Source organism: Rhipicephalus microplus, chromosome X, assembly GCF_043290135.1.
Source record: "Rhipicephalus microplus isolate Deutch F79 chromosome X, USDA_Rmic, whole genome shotgun sequence".
Classification (NCBI taxonomy): Eukaryota; Metazoa; Arthropoda; class Arachnida; order Ixodida; family Ixodidae; genus Rhipicephalus; species Rhipicephalus microplus.
Genome location: NC_134710.1, coordinates 401,000,822 through 401,025,908, shown reverse-complemented (window position 1 = coordinate 401,025,908; position 25,087 = coordinate 401,000,822). Strand labels below are relative to the sequence as shown.

General features: G+C 47.2%; 1 protein-coding gene across 1 annotated transcript in view; it reads right to left on the bottom strand.

Annotated features, from left to right (window-relative positions):
• Positions 1-1,415: 1,415 nt before the first annotated feature.
• The window catches only part of LOC119161863 (protein tolkin), a 420,624-nt gene continuing 396,952 nt past the window's right edge, over positions 1,416-25,087 (bottom strand). Inside the window, 4 exon segments of the mRNA XM_075876846.1 lie at positions 1,416-2,655; positions 5,312-5,620; positions 6,310-6,465; positions 6,587-6,714. Coding sequence (XP_075732961.1) covers positions 2,425-2,655; positions 5,312-5,620; positions 6,310-6,465; positions 6,587-6,714 — 824 coding nt within the window. The 3' untranslated portion in view covers positions 1,416-2,424.

The following is a 25,087-nucleotide window of genomic DNA, read 5'->3' as shown; positions in this document are numbered from 1 at the left end:
GGTTGGGTCTCCTATCAGCACATTGTTGCCGTTCATATCCTACACACAAAACAGCAAGCAAATTTTATTAAGAGAAAACAACAAAAAAACTAAGCTGATGCAAACCTCACTTCTCCACCATTAACCTACTCTCACACCAGCCCCTGAATGAATTGAATAGTAAGAGAAACGATGCTTGTCGAGCTATAGTTATTTACAAGACGATTGGGCGTTAATTTATTGCGCTCGACTCTGCACCACTAATTTACAAGGCAACAGAGATGAAAAGAAACCCCCCACCCCTGAAAAGAATAGAAACGGCGTAATAGTGTTACTTGATTGCTTCGCGCCGTCCATGCTTACACGCTTTGCATGTCCGTGTTCTTGTGTGTGTCTGTGTGTGTGTTCGGAGCGAAAGAAAGAAAGAAAAGAAGAAAGAAAGAAATGGGCATATAGAAGCTCTCATAGTTCTCACAGCACCTTTTAGGCATCAGCAAGGAAGATTAAAGAATGCTGGGATGAAAGGCCGGGCAACTCTCAAGCTGCCAAAGTAGAGCCAGCATTCGCCTATACTTTTCCGCAGAGACACAGCCTTGTCGTGTGATGGCCAACTTGAGATAAAGTTCTTTTGTTGAGCTAACGCAATGGCTAAGCTAAATACGTAATAACATTTGGTTGTTCCCAACGAGAGTAGTGTTGCCGAATGAGCACATGCTCAGAAAGTTTCCCGAGACAACGAGTCTTCTTAAGAGAACAGTAAACACCAGGAAAGAAACTCAGGAGCATCTGCTGGGAACAATTGACGGTCCTAAATGCATAGAGCGTGCGCGAGGTCTGTCTTTACTTTCGGGACACCACTTCCACTCCTGTATATTCTTAACCTCCTTGTGCGCGTGGTTAGAAGTTGCACAAGTAACGGCGTGCGTGTCGCTAATAATCTGAGCTTTCCATTGGCTTTATCTCAACGAGGACGCATTTTTTTTATTTTAGATTTTCGGGTGAGCGTAATGCATGCACTGCGCATGTATTATATGCATACACTATATGCAATAACGCTTAGTAAACCAGCGACTGACTGTAGAACTCTGTCCCGGCCAAGGGTGGCGAAAAGACCATGTTTCAACATCGAAGAAGGAATTTGTTGCGAGCATGAAATGCCCTTCTGCATGGTTTCCACAGAGCACAGCATTCACTCGTGTTCCAATAGAACATTTTACGAATACTTGGAATAGTTGAGAAGCCTAATGAGAACGCCACTATTGGTCGTCTCGGAACATTACTGCTGTATTTAGACAAAGATTTCGTAAAGATAGATAAAAAAATATGACCACTGCTTATGAAGTATTGCTGAAAACAATGACCTGCCGCTGTAATACATCGTTATTGTACCAGTAAGGCTGTTTCTACACAAAGCATTCACAGAAGTACAGTGGTTGTTACACAGAACATTCAGATGTCCTGCGTGACAGATGCGGGTGCCCTGTCCACCGCAAGGCTAGGAGCCCAAATAAAAAGGAACTTCACCTGGCCAAAGTAGATTGATAGTGGTAGAGCGCTAGTATAGGTGTGTGATCATCAGTGCGTATTTGTTTGTTCTATTTGGCAAGAGAAGCTCTCTCGATGTGCATGTCAAAGCTAAACGGCGCAGGCTGTGAATACTCTTCAACTCACATCAAAGGTATCGGCGCAATGATCCAGCGCAAAGCTCGTGTTAAACACAAGACAGAAAAATGAAATAAAAAGAGAAAGCACCTGGGCAACACACGAGCGCATGCACGCGTAGAACATAAAAACCACAAAGATGCCTTGTCGGGCGGTGCAGTATGCCTACCTCTCTGACCATGCGACATTATTCGAACCATCACTAAAAAACGTTACTGTGACATCTTCAATCGTGTACTAACTCGAACCAATCGCGTGTAAAATAGCGACGGCTGCTGAGAGCTGGGTTGCTGCCATACGTACAATAACACACTTCAGGTTGCTCTATAGCAAAACCTACGAGAGACAAGCGCAGATGTAGCTTCGAGAGCAGTCGAAGAGAAAAATAAAATAAATTAAAGAAGCATCACAGGAAGAATCGCCCTTGCGACCGCGAGGGTCACGACAGCTTTCCGTCACTGCTTCGAATGCGGACGGACAGCGGTACTCCATCACATACACGCTTTTCCGCATTGCTCACGAGCGTAACAGAAACAACGCCCTTTATCGTGGGGACAAAGGGCCGCGGCCGCCCCCAGGATTCCCGCACCGATCACGGTACACTGAGAAGTCCGCACACGCGCTGGATGAACCATTCGCGGGTGGTGACCTAAATAAGTAGAAAAGAAAAAAGGGGTGACGTCCAAACAGCGTGTAAAGCATAAGACGCGCGATCAAGGCGGGGATGATTGTGGAGTGTGTGTATGGCTCTCTGCCTGTGGCGATGATGCCGATGCGCGTGCCTCAGTGGCGATGCAGTCTGAGCCTTCGTTCCCGGCGGTGCGGTGCGCGCACTTTGGAGAACAAGCCAGAAGCGCCAGCCGGGAACGGCGGTGCCGCGGGGGCGTGCTGCTGGCTGAATTCGACGGTGTCAACGGCCGAGTAGGCGGCCGAGAAGCCTTTGGCGTTGATGTTGTCGTCCGAGCGGAAGCGAAGCAGCAGAGAGCCCGAACTGGACGTGAACTCGCCAGGCATCTGCGAACAAACCGGGTCGCGTAAGTCAAATCGCATTGACGTACGCGAGCGGGTTTAGTGCAGCAGCTATACGAAAAAGAGTTACGTGCACGTTGCTTTTAGGATGAAATGCAAAAAGGATTTAGCGAACGTGTGGGCACCTCGATCAACAGCAATCAGCGCTAGACACTAAGCCAACAAGACACCAGGCACTTTGAATGGCATACGACGAATGTAGTCTTTCTCAGCACTGTCGTTTTTTTTTGTACGTCACCTGAACGCTGGAGTTATTTATCAAATCAGTGAACGAAAGTTGTGAACGCCGCTGCACTGAATGTACGTACACTGCACACCTTCCAGAAACGCGTGTCGGAAGCTTTAGCTTAATTGGATGACTGTGGTCAGACAGTGTTTCCACTATCGAGGTGATCGATCCATTGCTACGCAAGCAATTATCATGCCTTGACCAGCAAAATGCCGATACTGAAAAACAAATGTGACGCATAAGATGAGCTTGTCGAATGCTTTGTAAACACAGCTACCTCGTGTCTTTTTTTACAACGCAGGTTTTTTTTTATAAAGAGCTATTTTAGTAAGGCACCTATTCTCTCCACAGGAATACTTTACTTCGAGTCTGAAATACCTTGCTACAGGTGATCTTGCCCTAAAATAACTGAATAACATTAACAAAAGAAACCTTCTCACCAAACATTTCAATTATCAGTGTGAGGGAGGATGTTTATATAGAGAAGCTGCAGAGCGTGATAATATACGCTCTGTGTACACTGTAGAAATTCTGAAAGTAGCACGTAATTTCACAAATTTATCACCAAAATTAAAAAACCCGAGAGCAGGAAAAGTGGCCCCCGCCTTATATCAGACTCGAACGCTCCGCGATGCAAAGAGAGGAAACGTAAATGAAGGCGCTTTGAGGAAGTATCTTGGCGCAAATTGCATCACATCTCATGCACAGACGCGAAAACCTTCACCTTGTTTGGTGCTCATTCATTTCTATCGCGCTGTGCGCAAGTGAACCGTAATCGCCATCTTTCCTTTCACTATGAATTATAGAACTCAGGGAAGCCATTGCGGCATATATTCTTGCCAACAAAGCGACAGGCGGAAGAGTGATTCGAGCTTGTTTATAGTTTAAACAGTGAACAGATGAGCACCAACATCACACACAAGGAACACCTGCTTCGCTGGTGTGTTTCCGACGACTTGTCATCGTTTATGGTCAAATTCTGCTGCGACGTGCATTTATTCAAACTTCGATACTTCTTTGTCCGGTACGTTCCGACACGAAGTAACAACGCGGTCGCCTTCCTAGGCGTCCTCGTTCTCAATATCTCCTCGATTAGAGACTTAAACTCGACGATTATTATCTCAAATACATGCGATATATTTTTTTTCAAGTGGGCAAGCTCTAAATTGTGAGAGCCTACAATTAACTTTCCCTTTTAAACAACTACCATCAAGTTGATAATAACAACATTTTGTTAAATGGTACTTACGACATAACTTTAGCTAAGGACTTGCTTCCACCTCAACATGTGCCAACTCGACAGCTGCCTTACTGCAGCATAGTCAAACATCTGTGTTTCGAAAACAAAAAAAGCCCACCCTGCATACATGGCAGCAATCGTTTTCTCTCAGCTTTCAACAAAGTGGAAACTATAGTGCGCCTTATTAGACTCGTGTTCGCACCAAGAAATAGTGCTGCATTTCTAGCAGTTATCATTTGAATTGAAGGTTTATTCAGTTTGAGTAATAAATAAAAACATCTTTCCTTTCCTAACTGTCAGGATAAACAAACCGTGGTCAACAGTTATTAGCATGCCGTTTTAAATTAGCTTCAGCCTCTTGGTTTTCGTTTTACGCTTCTGTAGCCCGTTCAACGGCACCTCAAGAGCAGGCTGGCGCTGGACGAGCGCGAACATGTGCAACCACGCAGAAAGCCTTCTCGCGTCACGGAACTTCTTGAATATTTCGCACAGGCCCACAAATTATATAAAATGAGGTATCTGAGCATCATACTTAGCTAAATGACACGGGACCAGCTACGCTGCAATAGCAAGTTCTATTCACATAAGGCGGGCATTTTCGGTCTTTCCATTTCTTCCGTCAATTTTGCTGAAGGGATGGTCGGTTGTTTGTCCAATTATATCCTTCTTACTGAAACTGTTAGCAATGTCAGAATATGGGCCACGTAAATGGCGACATTATTTTTCATTTTATTAATTTACAGTACTGCTATTCTCTTTTGTGAGCGTGGCAGTTGAGCAGTACAATGATTTTTCAAACGAAAAATAACAAAAGAAAACAGTAAAATCAAACACGTACAAGCATAACAAGAGAATATGAATATCGTCAATACAATCGAAAAATTGAGGAGTTGAATACATTATTATTGACATAAAATGACCACCAAGTATATTGCAAGTTCTAAATATTATGTCATGCTGTCGTCAAATTCAATGCAAAAAACAGGAAATGTATGGCACTAATTGAAGGCTGCCAAAGCAGCGAGCACCATGCTGAATACACCTTGTTGGTCCCACACGAAATAAGAGGATGAAGACGACCGCTCACTGAAAAGCCAGCGTCCGCGCGTTGGTGTAAGGGGCGCAGTCGGAGCGTACGCACGTTAATAGGAAAAACAGGAAAAGGCGCCAACCTTCTTCCCGCAGAACTTCCCCAGCTGGGGCGCCGAGTCGTCGTAGCCGTCGAAGAGCTGAACGAAGTCGTAGCCGCAGTCCTGTTCGTGCTCCAGCTCGAAAGTGAGGAAGCGCAGGCGCACGTGACCGGACTCGGCCTCGACCAGCCAGTCGCAGTCCTCGCGGTTCTCGTAGTTCTGGTCGCCGTACTTGGCGTGGGAGTAGAGGTGCTCCACGGTGCGCCCGGTCGCCAGCAGCCGCCCTCCGCAGGCCGTCGAGTGGGACGCCTTGAAGCCCTTGCGCTGCACGGAGGCGTCGCTCTTGAACACCTGCGGAACGAACGAGAGGCGTAAGCACCTTCAGTGGAAGAGCCACCTGAAGATGGTCAAAGCGAAAGGGGCGTCGTTGCAAAAGTTTCAGAATAAACGAGACCGGAAAGGGACCTAGACTTCATCCCTCAGCTTGCACAGTGTCCTGCTCATACAGTACCACGAAAATAGCAGACTTGCGTCTTCGCTGCAATCGCTTTGATTATTCCCATTGCATTGCTTACATTTACCGATGGAACCAAGAAGAATCGAGAAAATACACGGATGTCATGTTGATACTTCGCCTTGTCTCAACGAAAAGAATTCGAAAAAAATACCTTAAGATTTCAAGAAAGTGACCCCCCTCTCCCCAAAAAGCTCGGCCAATCAGTAAAGTGTTTTCGCGCTGTTGAGCGCGTGTGTCCGAATGTAGATCCAATAGAGCACTCATGGTGCAGCCCTTCGTGGTCGAGAAAAATGCTCGAAATCTTCCAACATGATCTGTAAAGCTGTCGCAATTAAGCAGCACAGTTGCCTGCAAGCTATATACTTACCCTTGACAAACATACTTAAATCAGTCGCGATAATAACGACAGTGGCATCCACTAGGTCGCACTGGAAGTATCGGCTGCACTTGAAATTTTGCCTGACAGCGGCGAGTTCCTTAAACCCACATCTGTCATGCAGAGATAAACATACGTAGATCTCACCATGTACATGCGGTTGGTGGTGGAGAGTATGGGGTGGGGCACCTTGGCCCCGTAGAAGCGACCCAGCGTCGGGGCGTCTGTGCTGTCGCCGTCGTACAGGGAGATGTGGTCATACGCGCACTCCTGGTGCGGCTCCAGCTCAAAGTCGTTGAAAATCTGTCAAAAAAACAGAACAAAAATGTTCCCACGTGAGCGCCACCGCACTCCCGATAGCGACTACAAGTAGCATAGTGCTGCGGCAGGTGCATGCTACACGAAGGCACGCGGCATGCATTACCAGCTTGAGCCGGTGTCCCGGAGTGGTGGTGAAGAGCCAGGCGCAGTCCTTTCTGCTCGGGTAGGCGTCAGGGTAGTTGGGACTGTTGATTTCGCCAAGTGGGGCGCTGATCTGGTGTGTACACGTTCCTGCGTAACGTAAAAGAAAAAAAGAGAAAGAAATCATTAACGCACACACTGTCTCGGGGGTCATGAAGCTGCACCTCTGACTCCTTGGAGAAGTTATGATTGTTGCCGACACTTATTCATGTGAGAAAATAGCATTATGGATGTTCCTAAACTGAGCTGGTACTTATGGTATTATGGATGTTCCTAAACTGAGCTGGTAAAAATCCTACTACAATATAATAGTTTGTAACAGGATCCTGTGGCCGCTCATAATGCATGAAATATTGTCAGCGAAGGCAACCGCATTATGAAAACCGTCACATAAAGATGAAAAGCTGTGTAATTTGGAATCGCTCGGCACCTGTTGCCGCAATCATACTGGCGCTTGAATGAGTTTTGATGGATTGTTATGGAGGGTTTAACATCCCAAAATCAACATATGATTATGAGAGACACCGTACTGGAGGACTCGGAAAATTTCAACCACCTGGGGTTCTTTAAAGGGCACCCGAGTTTGAGCACGCGGGCTTACAGGGCGTTCCACTCCGATGCAATAGCTGTGCTAAACCAAGTTTTCAGAAAGTGTCCTCGAAGAATATTTTTCGAGAGCATCATTAAGGCTTTGGTGATCACAACGACTTACTCTGAAGGAAGCGTGAAGAAGAATATCTTGAACAATAACAAAACTAGTGGCTAAGGTACTCGGCTGCTGACCCGCAGGTCGCAGATTCGAATCCAGGCTGCGGCGGCTGCATTTCCCATGGAGGCGGAAATGTTGTAGGCCCGTCTGCTCAGATTTGGGTGCACGTTAAAGAACCCCAGGTGGTCGAAATTTCTGGAGCCCTCCACTACGGCGTCTCTCATAATCATATGGTGGTTTTGGGACGTTAAACCCCACATATCTATCAAAATCATGAACAATAGCAAGAGCAAGCACAAAGTGCACTGAGTGTATGCGCGGGTATTTAAACGAAAAATCTCACTTGTGCCGGTAGCTCAGTTTTATAAAATGATCAGTTAAAGCCCTAACAAAATTGTCATGTGTGTCTAGCATCTGCATCAAGTACTTGCCTTATCAATCCCAGACATGTAACGCATCGTGGAACTATAGGAAAAGAACAAAACAGCGCCAGAGGTTCCGAGGATAGATCAGGTCTGAATTTTACGCAAGTGCTTCTGCTATTGAAACTCAACTGCAGTGTTTAAGTTTACGCTTCCTGGCCCATGCGCACTCCAGAACGCAGCTGTTTTTAGTGCATCAGTACCTAGGATGCTTTTGCGTCACAAACCAAAACAAGCATATATGCTGAACACCTCGCTCTTTCCTTAAGTGATAAATGATACAGCGTCGTGCTGGCTACGTATTTCATCCAAAGTTTCTGGCCTCGAAGCTTTCTGGGTCAATAAACAGCTTTTTATGCAGGGGCCCAAAATTGTTACGATCTTCTTAATCAGCGTCGGGCGGGGCGCTTCTATCGTTGCAAGGTTGCACATCACTGAAATAAGGCCGTACACTCCAGCGCACCTTCCCCGCGGGAAAACGCTTAGTGAAGCAGGTCTCGCCTCTGGCCAAGTTAAACGTCTCTCAATGTATGGTAATGAGCGGCAGCTGGCCCGGCTATCAAACTTGGAGCACACTCCGCATCTTGTAAACAGGGCGCAAGACAAGCATGCGGTTAGGAGCCTGGGTTAACGATTCTGCTGCACACAGAGAACACTGTTTAATAACTAAAGTGACAAGCATCTAGCGGGAACACTCAACGTGACATTAGAAGATACCACGAAGCTGCAAGTTGAAAAAACAAATGACAAAAGAAAGCGGTGGCAGGTTCATTACTGGAAACATTAAGAAAATTCAAAGTGCACCATCTTGGCGGTACAAGTTATTTGACCCGTTCATTAGCAGCATTGAGAAAAAATACCAGACGTTAGCGATTGAGAGGCGCATCTAAAGCCAAGTGCTCATAATATATGTCCCTGACACAGCCACTTACTGAAACTGTATACTACGACAGTTAGGCGTGAATGTTCAAAAGCATGCCCCCAGCAACATGGGAAGCGACGAACACGGTAACTTGATGTATTGTATGAACGTACTCATCCAGAATATCAAAAAATACTAACGGCACCAAAGAAAGAATTACTACTATTCTTTCACTTCCAATACTTTTGAAATATTGCGAGACAAGCTAAACAGTTGAACAATACTTGTTGTGGTTTAACGTCCCAAAACCACCATATGATTATGAGAGCTACCGTAGTAGAGGGCTCCGAAAGTTTTGCCCACTTCGGAATATTTGACGTACACCTAAATCTAAGCCCACGTGCCCCAAGAACCTACGCCTCCAAATAAAATGCGGCTGCCGCAGCCTCGATTTGATCTCTTGACCTGCGGGTGAGCAGCCAGTTGCCTTCATTAGACCACCGTGGCAGGCAGCAAAACAGTTTTAGCTTAAAGGGCCCGTGAACCACCTGCAATATTTTTCCAAACATTTCAAGTGAACACACGGATCATATGCAGTGTGCCGTCGCGATCAACGAATCTACAAGTGGCTGCGCTACGAGCCGCCGGCGCGCCACCAATTAAAAGAAACCATCCCTCCTCCTTTCCGGGCCTTTCGGGCCTCAGCGTGACGCGCCGTATGAATATTTCTGACGCACTGTTCAAATATCCACGCTTGTCACACATAGGCTATGACTGGTCGAGCAAGAGCCTACGACTTCCGGTTAGTCTGCAAGCAGCTGTCCACGCCACTTCTTTGTCGTGCTGCCCGCACGCGTGCTTGGAGACCATCGTAATGGCGACCTTTGGACGGCGTGCGCGCAATGTGGGGTCCATACCGGCACAATTCGTATAAGCACGGGCCACACGGCAGCTGCAGTTCGCTAACAAACACGCAGTTGACGGAGTGGACGGAGAGACGGAGTCGCGGCAACCGGAAGTAGATTGTGTTGTAAGCAGCGCGTGAGCGGAGACGTATGCCACGCGAGATTGAGAGGGGCACTCGGAGATAGGGCAAGGCGGCTTTGGGTGAGGATACCATAGAGGGCAGGGCAGAAGAGAGTGAAAAGAGAAATTGTCGCTCTTTCGATAATGAAACCCGCCTAACTCCGCTATTACGGCACCGTTTCGAGAAATGATCACGGCTAGGTTTTCGTCGTACAATCTCGCACAATTTACCCACCACAACTGAATTTCGACCTCTGGGTAGCAAAATTTACTCGCAGGTGGATGACTGCGCAAGGCGTTTTCCTGTATTGCTGAGTTTTGCGTGTTGCATGACACCAAGTGTAGTTTTATTCGTTTTTACACTCTTTGTAGACTAAAATCTTTGAAGCGCGAAATCGACGAGGACAGAAAGGAACACAGAAAGATAGGACAGGGCTCTGACTCGCAACTAAGCTTTATTCAGAAATGTCCTTAAATATATACACAGCCGAGTGGCACACACAAGCACAATGCAGATCATATACAACCCTAATCAGCAGTCGCAAGGCAACATCTCTACTTATCAGAGCCATGTTTCTAGAAACAGTTTTTCTTTACGGCGCAGCACAACAAAAAAGAATAATACATTCACCTGTGATATGCCTCAACTAACAGAGGGTTATCTCATAAAAAGAGGAAGAAGGTGATTGTATCAGTGACACTTGGTTGTGCTGCACAGTAAGAAAAATCTGTTTTTTTTTCTTAGAGACTGAAGCATACTATAGACGCGCGTTGTGCAAGAAGCGTAACTGTAGGCATGCTTTCGCTGATGCAGGAACAGCGCTCATTGAACTGGCAACGCGTTAAGACACAGGCGTCGACGTAATGACTCACCTCATGTTCACGTTAGGTTTCCCTACCGAGTTGAGGCCAATCATCTGCGCTAACAAGCTTCGGCAGCGATCTCGGTCAGAAAGTGGATTTAACGCAATATCAAGCCCGCCTTGAGAGACAGTACCAGTAATAGTTCGTCAAACTAGATGCGTATAGGCAGCTGTAGAAGCCGCGAACATACGGGCATACACGCCCATGCGACTTGTATTCTATACCAGCACTGGACGCACGAAAGACCAGATCAACAGGAGACATGAGATCCGTGCTTCCGCTCAGAAGACCAGATGAGCGATTCATGGCGGCTTGAATAATGGATTCGAGGACAAACTGCTTTCCGCGTTGTTTCGCAAGATTAGAAGAGAGATGGAGGCGTCTTTGGGGTACACTATAAAAAAAAGGGAGTGAAAATGGAGAAATGGAGGCCGTTTCTCCATTCTTCGGCGCAGCGACTTTCTCCCTTTCGGGCGCTTTACTTGTCTCGACCATAGAGTTTCCTACAACACTTACTAGAGCGAACTCTGGTGCTAGTGTCTATGGGAGCTGCAACGCACGACGCTTCAGCGTGCATGGGAATGATGGGTGGTACACACATTTGTCTAATATTCGTACTTCTGGCCTGCTTTTGGCTCCGTGTGTGTTCGTGTGGCTTGAAGCTGTTTTCTTATGAAACAAGTATTAGCAAATGTTCAGCGGTTGCGCTTCACCATTTTATTTTTTTAGATTTACTTTCCTAATCAGCTCACGAAGTTCAAAAGGGTTCAATCTTTCTTTCGAAACAAAACCGAAACACAGCTATAAACGAAGCCGCAAGTACGATTCGCCACCCGCATGTACGAAGACTAGGATAATGTGTGTACTACCCATCATTCCCATGGTAGCTGAACGATCGCCGCGCCAGAGTGCCCTCTAGTTAATTTTAGGAATCTCTATGGTCTTGCCCTCTCGCGCAAAGGACCAAAGGAGCAACTTTCCTCTTTCAGTGTTCAAGCTTTTCCTCAATCACGGGGGTCTTGCGCGCGCGCATGCGCACGCCGAGCCTAGCCGGCCACAGCTAGTTGCGAGCGATTACTTTTACCTAATATTGATGCAAGCAATGCAGGAGTGATGTTTTTTTGTTTTAATAATGTAGTGGGAAAGCATCTGTTTTTTATCGCCAGGCACTCGCACGATGCTTCGCACACTTACGTGTGTGTCTCGTGTGTTGTTTCATATTACTTATTTGTCACGAATACAAAGAGCTCTGCTTCCTAAGCAGTCTTGCTTTATCGATTATCTTAGACTGCACAAATCTTGGATTTTTTCGGTGTCAATATACTTAGTAAGCCCACGCATTTTTAGTTTTGCACGGCACCAACAGCACTCATGAATTCAACGAGGCGCATAAAAAAGCTTCACTTTTCATTTTTCAACATTCTAGGAAACCTGATACCACTGTACAGTCCATGTGTGAAAGCACGATCATATACAATTGATAGAGTTATACGTGCCGCTACCACCATATAGACGTTGTTTGCAGTTTACCCCCCTTCGAATACGGCTGCCGTGGCCGGAAGTCGAACCTGCGTCCTCCAGCATAGTCACACGACACCCAATAAGGCTATGCTACCACGGCAGGCGAAAGCACAAAGGGAAACAGGCTGCGAAGTTTCACCGAGCGTTTATTCGCCAGACTGGGTTACAACCATCAGAAACGTTTTGAACATCATCATAACTACACTTTTGTCAAAAGTAAACCAATGACTTCTATCAGTTAAACCAAATTCTCAATCGCATGCGTTTTGAATTGCCAATGCCAGCACTTAGAGGTAAGACGGAATTATGCACGCGTGCAATATGCCTTTCTCGTCCATAATTCTCCTTTATCGTGAGAAACTCAACACACAATGCACTTCTAGTAACAGCTGTGCACAGTAGATCAGTACTAACACTCACTCACCTTTGTGAAAAAAATATTCCAAATCCAGAGTAATAGTAACCACCACAGCCACAGCGCTAACAACAAAATTGCGGCACGCACTATGACTGAAATTTGACACGCGAGGCAATTCGCGAGAGGCATCTGAAACATAAAAGTATGTAGGCACAGCATGCTATAACGTTGTAGTAAATTTGCGCAGTGCCGCGCTAGTTCCTCAACTCAAGTAATAGAGCTGTCACGACGCCAACAGTAACTGGCATCGCTCACAAAAAAATACCATCGAATGCGAGGTCATCGCCTATTTCTCTCGCAAGACCCGCGTTGTAACGTACGTATACACTGTTAGGACGGTCGTTACCGCGTCAAAACATTGTCATTGAAGGGCTAGCGGTGTACTGTATCTGGCTAACGGTCACACTTGTGGTAAGCACGTAAAAAGAATATAAGCGAACGTTAACACGAAACAAATAAACGAGGTCGACGCGACCACGGAACACCTACCACGACGGAGACAATGTCTGGTCTGCATGTTGCGCCCCCTCCGAGTAACGAGTGAAAGAATAAAAAAGACGTGACCTCCGAAATGGCTTGCACGCGGCAAGCGTTTGCGTTCTCGGAGGCTTCAAGAAAAAAAAATAACTGTGGCAGTGGTCGAGAGACGGCGCAGCGTTTAGAATGCCATTGTCATTCTATGCATAGCTTGGGGAAATTGTTTTGGCAAAAACCTGATAAACTCTAGTAATTATTCCGTTCATTATTGTGGAACCGTTCATAAACTTTTGTTTGTCTAAGCATCAGACACAACATATTTACGTGTGCGCATGTTGTGGTATGGCCACAAAACGTAAAAAAAGTGCACGAAAATTTACTTCTACCCTGTGCTACCATGGTCAGTCGAAATTCATTGCTATATAAGCTTGTGAGCTTTCGTGGAACGGTGTGAGTAAACACGTCGAAGTGCAATAAAAAAAAGAAAAAAAAGAAAATACGTTTAAGTGTGTGCCGCTGTGGAGGATGGGTGATTGTACTCTTGTTCAATCAGTTCACGCTATATGTGTAGTATGTGTCCTTGAGTGCATGTGTAGCTGTATGCATTGCATCAGCATGTATTCGGCGTCTAGTGTCAGTGAATAATCTTGAATGGGCTGAGTCGCCAACTATCCGCAAGGGAGCCGTGATTGTGGGTATGACAACGTACGTTGCCGCCAAAAATTTTTTAAATATTGTTCAGTCGGTCCAGATGGCGCCAGCTACCACCTACTTCACGGCTGTGATGCTCTCACACCTCCAGCTAGTCATATAACGTTGAACCTCTATCTCTCGAAACTGCACTAGTGAGTCGGAATGGTTTCGCTGCGATCTAGTCTACAGTTTGGAGGCACATCTCGTGACCTGCGGCCCCTGTAGCGATCGGGCTATGCCTTGACCCAGCGAGTCATTTGCCACGCCGGATTAGTGCAAAAAGGACAGTCTCGCCACGTCTGGACCGAGGAAGCAACAGAGGCCGGCCCCACGAGACGTCGCCTACTGATTGACAGCGGCGCCAACGGGGTGGAATGTCGCCAAAGAGGGTTTTGGAGCCGCCACTCTATCTCCCGCCTGGGCCAGTCACGCATCGTTAGCGCGTTAACCGGCAGACGACGACGGCGCTGGTCAAAGGGCTCTCCCCAGAGGATTCCACGAACCTGGCACCTCTCAAAAGATCGGCGCTTGTTTAATCCATTGTCAAGTAGCCGACCGGCTGACTGCCTATGCCCGCCAGGCATTGTCCCGGAGTGCGAGACGTAGTGTCGCCAAGACGCCACCAAGAGGACAACAGGGACGGCGTCTTCCAGGGGGAGACCGCGGCGGCTGCCGCGGATCGCCCCGCTAATTGAGCGAACATAATCGGCGGACCCTCTGAAGTATGCGGCCAAGATCGTGGGCACTCTCGACTAAAGGCTCACACACGACGAGGAAGAGCCCTGCTGGCGCCACCAAAGTGCAGTGTTCACGTGGACCTTGCATGCTCGCCCCCCTCACCTGTGTGTGCGTGATTGGTGGTCGACTCGTAGAGGAGGAGCCCGACAGGGCATAAAACGACGCGGCAGAGTGCTGGACGTCGCTCTGAACTATGTAAAGTTTAACCACCACGCTCGTGGTTTGTGAAACCACTAGTTCTTCTCTTCTCTTCTGTCATCTCGACAACTCACTGTAAAGATGTAAATAAACCCGTTAAGTTTGCTCAACGCTGCCCCCTGGTCCTTGGCTCGACGGAGCGACGGCGATCGGCCCCGCTACCCGCAGACTGCGGTCGCCGCGACACGCGCTACAACTGGTTGGCAGCGGTGGGATGCCATCATCAGCGTCCCTCCTTCCCATCCGCAACAACTGGTTGGCAGCGGTGGTATGCCATCAGCAGCGACCTTCCTTCCCATCCGCAACAACTGGATGGCAAGCGGTTGGATGTGAGCCTGGAGAACGGAGAATGAACAACACGCCGAGATCATGGAGACTGGCAGCTGTGGACTGGTGAGTGCTGGCTTTGGTTTTTTGGTTGCCAGGCTGATAAGATAGAAGTGCAATCTTTTCGCTGGTAGAGGCTACCACAGAAGCAGTTGTTTACGGAACTTCTGGGTAGAGAGTGAGCTGCACCACATTAGTTCTCTGTCATGGATTGGAAGCGTTTGTTGAAGAATCAGCTACTGATTCTGGGGGAGGAGCTGGGAGCAGAAGTAGATGCGGAGATGAAGAAACACGCAATTGTTGGCGCTATCGAGGGCTTGAATCTGACCAGTGAAGATATTAAAGAAACGTGGAACGAGACTCAAAAGCATCAGGAACAGGAGCGCGAGAAAAAGCGTCAGGAAAGGCGAGAGCAAGAGAGAGAACAGTGGAAGGAAACCCTAAAGGTAAAGCTGGAAGAGACAAGAAGATCAATACAGTGCCTTAGATGGTCTCAAGTTAATTCGAGGATCCATGCATTCGAAGAGGGCGAGGATATAGAGAGTTACCTAACCTCTTACGAGAATGTTTGCACAGACCTAGGGCTCGACGAAGACTATTGGTCTATCGCCTTATTGAGTGTCTTTCCATGCTACTTAATTGGTAGAATAGGGTACCTTTCCGAGGACGAGTTCAACAGTTACAACGTAGCTAAGGCAGCCTTACTGCGGTGCTTCGGCACCAGAATTGACAGAAAGCAAATTGAATGCAAGCTCATGAACGCTCCGTTGAAGAACGCGCGGCGGTGTGCTGGTATCAACACCAAGCCTGAGAGGGGTCCGCGTGTCTCTCATAGCACCAAGGTGAATGGTGAGAGCAAATGGGAGATAGAAAAACGGGAGCGAGGTGAAGAGTTCGAGCGAGCACTCAGCCTAGATATTGAACTGTCGGAACAAAAAGTCGAGGAAACGCGGTGGAAGATTCAGCCATCCGCAAGTGTAGAGCACGAGAAGTGCGAGGTGCAGCCCAGAGCTTTGGAGAAGGCTAGCACGTGTGAACATAGCAGCGGATTCAAAGGCGAAACGAGTTTGAGTGCTGCGAATGAAGCTGCGCTGAGTAGAGAGGCCGACGAAGGCCAGAGCGAGTGCGACGAGGTGCTTTGCCAGTTAAGTGTTAGCGAAACAGCTAGAATAGCTGTAGAGAATCTGGCACAGACCTCAACTGTGTTTGTCGCGGCGGTGGATCTTGCAAATGAGGTCGAAGTAGGCAAGAACACCGGAGAAGGCTCAGAAGCAGCGAGCGTAGAGAAGGGTATCAGTGCAGTTGCAGACAGCTCTCAGGAATACGAGCAAAATTTTTCGAAGGGAAACAGCTGCATTGTTCCTAAGTGTGTTAACAAGTCCGCCGGTCTAGAGGGTGAGAATAAAGATGACAAGGTCGAAAATCATTTGGACCGCGCGACTGAGACAGCTGACGAAAGCTGTGAGAGGGTTCACGAGTGTGAGGTGCGATCGGGAGGCTCGGAAACGACACGCAAAAAGCGGCGCAGACGAAAGAGACGTCGCAAATCCGCGAGGACGAACAGTACTACGCGTGTAAAAGAAGGCGCAAAACCTGTCAGCGTAGCAAACAAGAGCTTTGCGGCAGCGTCAAAATTACATTGCATGCGTCCGAGCAACCGGACGAAAAGTAAGAGGAAAGCGGGTTCGCGAATGGAATTGCGTGGAGAGCGCCGGTCTTTCCGTTCTATTCACAGAACGTTTCAGGGCGCACCTGAGTACAGCGTTAGCACAAGTGAATCGGCCAGACAAGGCGACAGAGCCAAGAAATCAAAGTGCCGAAACACTGTGGAAGGTGGTGCAGAAGCACCCTTGAGCTGTAAAACTACCGATGACGCAACCCGAGGCCAATTTCCTAATGGTGCAGAAAAAGTCGGTCGTAGACGTCGCCGTAGAGGAGTGAAAGATACGCGCGCGACAAAGCGAAGGCAAGAAGGACGAAGCAAGCATCGGGGAGAAAGAAAAGAGGGTAGCTCACCAGCCAGTTCAGCGAAGAGGCCTTTGTGGCAGGCAGTAAGGCGCCAGCGGCAAAAGCGTAGGCCCCAGCGCGCATCCCCGCGACGGAATGTACGCAGGAGATTTAAAGCTTTGCGGGAACGGGATTGTAGAAGGGGTCCTAGAAAAAAAGGAAAAGCCACAATAGCTAAGCACCACACGCGAGCTAGCCCAAAGAAGGCATGGCCACTCTGTCCCACGCATCGCTCCGGTCCCCTACGCCGAACTGACAGAAGCCCGCCAAAATCGCAAATGAGGCGTAACGCTGCAGTTCAGCTTGTTGCTCGTGCACGTTGTTGTCTCGCGCGTTTTCAGAATCGAAGACCACGACCACCGCGTGTACGGCTGAAGGGGGAGCGACGGCTGTAAACGGGAGAGTCAGACACAGGAGTTTTTTTGGAAACATACTTGTTTGGTTATATTTGGTTTTAAAGTGGTGTACCTGTGTCATCTCCACAGCTAGTTTGCTTGCATACTTTTTTCTTCCCTCTAGATTTGGTTTGCGTATAAGCTTTGTCAAAATTTCGAGTTGAATTGTTCAGCATTATGCGGAAGCAGTGGCCCGCATCAGTCAACCGACTGCGTGAAAGGAGTTTTTTTTTAAGATACGAGCATGCAAGTCGCAAATGCAGATTTGGTACGCCCGCTAGTTTTGAAAGCGCGGTAGCGTAGTCGAGCGGCGCCGGAGTTTCTATGCTTCGTGCCCTTTAGTTAAGCGCGGCATCGCATGCCGTCTTCAATAGAGTAAATGAGCAAGGTTTGGGAAGGTTTTAGAATAAAACCAAACAAAAGCAATTTTCGAAATGCTCATGGGGAGAAACATTCGGTACAGGAGTTTTGGCGCAAAATTAACGCCTCTTTTGTTACGCACTCCTGACGTGTACCTCAAGTGTGATTGTTCCTTGCGTTTGTTCCTTGAGAAAATTCACGTTCAGATGAGGGTTTAAGGATACCTAGGTGAGAGAGATATCGCCTATGGTTAGGTGCGTGTGGGTATGCTAGCGCTCTTTGGATGAGAGTAAGATGTCATGCTAGAGCGCACAGCAAAGTCTTGTGCGTTCTTTAAAACCATGGGCTGACAGGAAACTACATTCAGCAAATAAGCGTGTTAGTATATTTGCATTACCCTTTGTTATTTTGGTATGTGCTCAGGGATCAGTTGAATTCTTTAGCTGAGCGTCGTGTTATACGGAACGTTGAGGGACGTTTTCCGTAATGATTTTAAAAGGTATTGGGAGTAATCGAAATTTTTAGCTATGGGCAAGAGTATTAGTGTGGTTGCCATTTAAAAGAAAAAAAGCGTAGGTGCATTGTGGCACATTTGAAAGACCGGCCTGGTTGCCGAAAACTCATTGCCGGCGCTTGCTGGTTCTAGTGGTTGGTCTTTGTGGTTTCAGTGGTGTTGGGAGACTGCGGTTACTGTGATCTCTCCCGTCGAGCAGCTGATACTACCCGACGTCCGAGATCTTCCCGTCGGCGGAGGAGCTGTAGCGATCGGGCTATGCCTTGACCCAGCGAGTCATTTGCCACGCCGGATTAGTGCAAAAAGGACAGTCTCGCCACGTCTGGACGGAGGAAGCAACAGAGGCCGGCCCCACGAGACGTCGCCTACTGATTGACAGCGGCGCCAACGGGGTGGAATGTCGCCAATGAGGGTTTTGGAGCCGCCACTCTATCTCCCGCCTGGGCCAGTCACGCATCGTTAGCGCGTTAACCCGCAGACGACGACGGCGCTGGTCAAAGGGCTCTCCCCAGAGGATTCCACGAACCGGGCACCTCTCAAAAGATCGGCGCTTGTTTAATCCATTGTCAAGTAGCCGACCGGCTGACTGCCTATGCCCGCCAGGCATTGTCCCGGAGTACGAGACGTAGTGTCGCCAAGACGCCACCAAGAGGACAACAGGGACGGCGTCTTCCTGGGGGAGACCGCGGCGGCTGCCGCGGATCGCCCCGCTAATTGAGCGAACATAATCGGCGGACCCTCTGAAGTATGCGGCCAAGATCGTGGGCACTCTCGACTAAAGGCTCACACACGACGAGGAAGAGCCCTGCTGGCGCCACCAAAGTGCAGTGTTCACGTGGACCTTGCATGCTCGCCCCCCTCACCTGTGTGTGCGTGATTGGTGGTCGACTCGTAGAGGAGGAGCCCGACAGGGCATGAAACGACGCGGCAGAGTGCTGGACGTCGCTCTGAACTATGTAAAGTTTAACCACCACGCTCGTGGTTTGTGAAACCACTAGTTCTTCTCTTCTCTTCTGTCATCTCGACAACTCACTGTAAAGATGTAAATAAACCCGTTAAGTTTGCTCAAAGCTGCCCCCTGGTCCTTGGCTCGACGGAGCGACGGCGATCGGGCCCGCTACCCGCAGACGGCGGTCGCCACGACGCGCAACAACTGGTTGGCAGCTGTGGGATGCCAGCGGCGACCTTCCTTTCAACCGCAACACCCCATAAACGCGTGGCCTTGCAAGTACTTTTCGGGTGTGGACTCTGCTGCAATGTCCGTGTCTTTCAAAGTGAACGTCGCCTCGCTGGCTTAACGAAACCTACTTCTCCGTCGTTCTCTTTCGCGATGTTTTCATCATCACAGGTTCGTCTGCTTGTTTTTATCACCATTTCGTTCGACATAAAGCTCAGCGGGACCGTTTTTTGTAACCTTCAGTGCCATGTACTCCTTATCAGTCGAGAATCCATACATTTGCTAAGCCTGCTCGCTTCGCTAACCTGGGGTCAGCCATCTTGGTTTTCATAGGGAGGAACATTGTTTCTCCGTGACAAAGGGAGCAACGTTTCTCTATTTGAAAACGAACATTGGGGACATTGTCGTTCTTCCCTAAATGGGTAGTACGTCAATCCAGCTTTTCAAGAGTGTAGTCGCATTTTGTATACTGAAAGAGCCCCAAGAGAGTGCTGGAAACTCTTTTTGCGGGAGTAGAGGCTTGTTCCATAATTCACTCCCTTTTCACGAGTGATGGGAACTCTCTTGTGCACAGAAAAAGCACACTTTCTCGACCAAGTGCTGGTACTCTGGCTGAACAAGAGAGAACACGCTCTCTCGCCAGAGTACAGTCACGCTTCTTAAATACAGTTGATACAGCCTCTGCGGGAGTTGCGCTGTTCTCTTACAGTTTTTTACTATCTGGTAGGGATAGAGTTCGCCCGCACATTACAATAGTACGCAACAGAGCCAACAACACAGAACATATACATTTTACGCTACGGACAACCATTCACACAGCAATCTGTATTTATACTCATGATGTCTACCCCCTTCTAGTGCGGGTGGCGCTACATTTCTACGACGCGTTTTGTAGAGCAAATATACATCTAGCATGTGTAACTATCTGGTGATCGTTAGGCACCCTGTAGGCAGGTCGACCTTTTATTGTAAAACTACATGATATACAACGCCATTTACAATACTAGTTTTCAATTATCAGCTGGTATTCTGTCATATCAGCTCAGTGCGGCGAAGCCACTTTTGCTCAAGCTTGAGAGTTGTACTTAGGCGCTTACAAACTCAGTTGGCAAGATCTGTCAGCAGTGCTGGACGAAAAGTAATCTACGAACGCTACGATCCGGCGTCCGATCCGACTTGCGATGCGGCGGTGTGTACTTGTACGGCAAAAAAAAAAAAACAACGCTTGTCGCCAAAACCACAACTCAAACGCATCTCTGCCAATACTTATAATTTTACTTACCTCGTCTACACTTTAATACAATATGAGAGGCTTGCGTATTGCTCAAACGTCAACCTTCTCGAGACACCTGCACCGAGATCGGTACAAGTAAATGTGACCCGTACGAGTACAACTTCTAGCGAATGTAAGCCTAGCTTACCGGCCGAGTCCATCATACATGCCATCGGCGCTTCTGGGTTTAATAAGGTACTATGCCAAGGAGTAAAAATGACGGTACAGAAAACCCTTGCCATTGGTTAACTTTAATGTACCATTGTTTCTTGCGTACGGAGTGCGCAGAAAAAGCGCGTCTCATCGATGCTCATTGCATCGATAATCATCACACGGGTCACAGCCGGCAGCAGCCGGGTGCACTCGTCGGCACTTCGCAAACTCATACGTGGAAACACATGCATGTCGTTCGGTGTGCGTTCATAAAGTAATACGATGAAACACTTTCGTGCACATGCAATTTAGTGTTTAGCTATCAGCTATGTAGTTCATGGAGTTAACTAGCGGAACATGGGAGAGGCCTTTGTCCTGCAGTGGACGTAGTCAGGCTGATGTTGATGTAGTTACCGCTATCAGTTTACAGATGCAAATCACTATAGCATATGATCGCTTGCGCACGAAAATACTCCTAATTAAATCAAACACGCGCGTAGTTATGGATCATTACAGTCGATATAAAACTTCGGCACCCGTCAACCTGCAGAAAAAGCGAGTAACGGCTACTGCACTCGACCGTAAATCATCTTCTCCATGTTCTCGTTAATTTTTGTATAATTTCTTTTCCATGTTATGAATTTTGAAAAAAAACCACTTGGCGTCTTAGCATTAGTGGCATGTAATGCGTGGACGCCAATAGTTTCCATATTATGAAAACGCCAGGTTTAGTTAGAAACGAAAATCGCGTAGCCCGTGAAGCGGAACTGCGCGTTTTCTTTCAACCAGTTTTTTTACACAGCAGTGAGCATGGCACAACGTGGCGTAGTGGTGGAGTACCCGCCTAATTATACGTAGGTGGCGAGTTCAAATGCCACTGTAGAAAGTTTTTTTTTACTTTTTTTTATAATGTGCTGACACTTCTGTCTTACTCTAATAGAAATTTGTGCGGTAAACTAACTTTCGTTGAGGCTTTAGATGTTGCCGCTGTTCTTTGCTTCGGAGGTGTTCATTTGGCGCTTCATGAACTAAACGTTAATGATCACACAAGCATGATTTTTGTTTTCACTGAAAGTCATTCTATTACTTGACGTACTAAACTTACATCCGCGGCGTCTATATACGCTTAGAGGCGTATGGTTACGAGAGTTACATTGACTTGAGGCGTCGGTGGTAACATACAGGCGCTCGATCGTATGCCGTCAGCCAGGACAGAGTGCCAGATCCCATTCACGCCTCATTGGAACGAGAGTTGCATAGCTTGGGAGCTCTACTTGGGTTGAAGAGTTCGCAGTCTCTTTTACTCTGCATTCAATGAAAGAGTACGTTCCGCGGCGAACTCTGCTCCACTACCCCGAAGAGTTAAAGAACTTTTGGGAGAGTAACACAGTCCCCCAGCTCTTGCAGTACCCCCTTCAAATTCTGTGAGTGTACCAAAACAGCGCGTATAATAGCTACATAGCCCTCGCTTTCGTCGGGCCGTGGAACGTATACGGGCTGCATGTTTTTCGCGAAACGCAATCAGCTCGCGCAGGTCTTTGCTGTAACAGCCTTCTCCAGATATAGGCTGTCCCAGTCAGCGACGCGAGCTTCTCCGCATCCAAGATGGCCTTTACCATAGGCCTTCCTCCTCATTTGACCCCTGTAAGAGTGTGCAATTCGGTTTTGTATCTCTTCTCCTTTTCCTCCTTAACCTTCCCTATTTTTTGTTTCTTTTTTAATTGTGAGGGTCATTTTAGCAATTGATAAAATAGGGGCAATGCTGAACTATGCCAAAAATGGTATAGAGGCGACGGGCGTGCCACACGTGGACGACAAGCTAGGAAGCGGAGGTGGCGGGAGTGACATACACACGCGATCAAGCAGGGAAGGATAATGTCCGTTTCTCAACTCTTCTCTGCCCTGAAAGGATACTGCAACGGCGGCAGCCTATCCAGCGTTCGCGCTCCTAAATGACGTGCGCAGGTCCGCGCGGGTATACCATTAACATAATAAATCCGGCGCCTCGCTGACTCGGGTTACGGCACTGGTGCTCAAAGTAATGAGAGGCGGCACTTGACGACACGATGAAGGGGATCTATGGCATCGTAGAGAGGAGACAGAGGAGTTCGGCGCTTTTATTTTTATTTCGGCTCTCAGTGCCCCATGCTGAACTGAGCACCAGAGGGGATTGGAGGGGCTGCCTGTGGGGCTCGAAACCGCTGCGATAGTACGGGTGCGCACCCTGCGTGCATTGCTGTTTCAAGTGGCCTGAAAGAAAAGTCGGAGCTTCATTTGGGAGTCGCTTCTCTTGCATGTACTTGAGTGTTTAACGGTTGTGCGTGTGTGTCTCTGTGTGTGTAGAGCAGATAGGTCAAAATGCATGATATACATTTTACGCGCTTATCCGAACTTCCATTAATTTCGTCGTAGGGTGGACGAAGCTATTCTAATTCATGACACAATAACTACAAGTTCGAAGTTAAGGAGTGAGTAAGTGTCATGGTCAATTGAGAGGAAAAAACATGGTCCTAAATTCTGTGACCCTTGAGCCTTGGCTTAGCGAAGCGGTGAGAGTTGGCGCTGCATTAGCGTTAATACTTTAGATGAATGTGAAAACGTGTAGACATACGCTTTGAGGCAGGACACATTAAAAGAGCGGCAATATCGAGTCAGGCCTTGTTTGGGAACATGGCGGTAGCATTGACAAGGCAATCGAAGCGGTGTGCTCCAGCAGCAAATATCACTATGTCTCGTTATGAACACACATAACTAGCCATTTGCGCAAACACAACAAAGCCTGGAATAGCAGCTTTCGTTATATACAGTACGTGTAGGAAGAATCTGCCAACTTTAAATTTATCGAAAAGCAGCTACATTAGTTTTAGACCGATTAATACTGCAGATTTCTTTATAGTCGACATCCAGTTTGGGCACGTAAAATACATTAGGTTGATTCTATAAAATCTTTCGGTGTCTGGTAACATCAAAATGTTTCCTGGAACCCGCATGTCTCAAAATTAGCGTGTGAAATAACCAAAAGTGTTCGCTGTCTCTACAAGGTGCCTACTAGTATTGTACCCATATGGTTGAGACTACAGATTTAGTATGCTTCCATATATTCTTAGCTAACCTATTGTATTATGGTCTGGGGAACTATTACGACTACTAACTATCAGAAACTACAAGTACTTCAAAACTTCAAAAGAGAGCTTTGGGGTGCATTCATGGTTACTGCGATAGTATCAGGATCTTCTCACTTCGCCATTGTTTCGCCACTACGCTTTGCCTAAAGTGAATCAAGTCTATTTTTTTGTCTGTTGTAGCACATAAGGTCAATCATTTAGATACTTAAAGCAATACTTTGACTAATGATACTTACCATTTTCGAAAACAAAGCCCTAAGACGCGTACTAACTATGGCAAACAAAAATAACTTATCAGGTGACTGTGGCCATGATTAAAATGTTTCCAATAATAATTTTGATGTTCCACAGAAAATATTTAAAAAGGAAACAAGGAGTTATTTACTCCACTCTGGTCTCTGTTAGGTATAACATTTACACTGCTATATGCCAAAGAAAAGATTATTTTGTTGTACTTGCAAGTGTAGCGTATTTATCTATTTATTATGTCAAGTATGTAGGCATATTGTTTTGTTAACTGTCACCAGACTGTACAATGGAGCCGAGGCCTTTGTCCGACACCCCATCCTTTAGCCCTGGATTCCTCCTTTCTATGACAGTAAAGAAACTTCACTTCACTTCACTTCTCCCCGCATGCAATCACATGTCGACCAACTGCCTGATTGAACATATGTTAAAAAATTCGGTCTATACAGGTTCCCACCTGAAATGGGTACATGAGCGCTATCACACAGACATTTCCAAAGCTAAGGAAAGGTATACTTGCAAAGACGTCCATCTTTCGTGCCAGGCAGTTTGTCTAACTAATTGCGGTATAATAACTTAAAAAACTGGGTGCCAGTGAAAACTTTGAAACAAGTACACAAGAAGAATGCTGAAAACACGGAGCAACGCTGGACTTTCAACTGTGCTTTATTTTCAAATTATAGACAGTTTAAATGCCAGAGTACTCCCGGGTGTAGCGGCTTCTTCTTTGGTACGTATTCATGAGTATTCGTTGGTACCCCATCTTTGCAGTTCGTGATGCTTTAACTGGCCCAACAGTAAGCTCTTATGCCCTGTATAATAAACTTTGTTTTGTGCTTCTTTTAAAGCAAAGCAGGACACTTTGCTTGTGTTTTGAGCTGGTTTCCATCAAATGAACGGTAAAAGCTCGCTGTTGTTCCATATAGGTTTCTTTTATTTCGTCAAGTTGGATATGGCC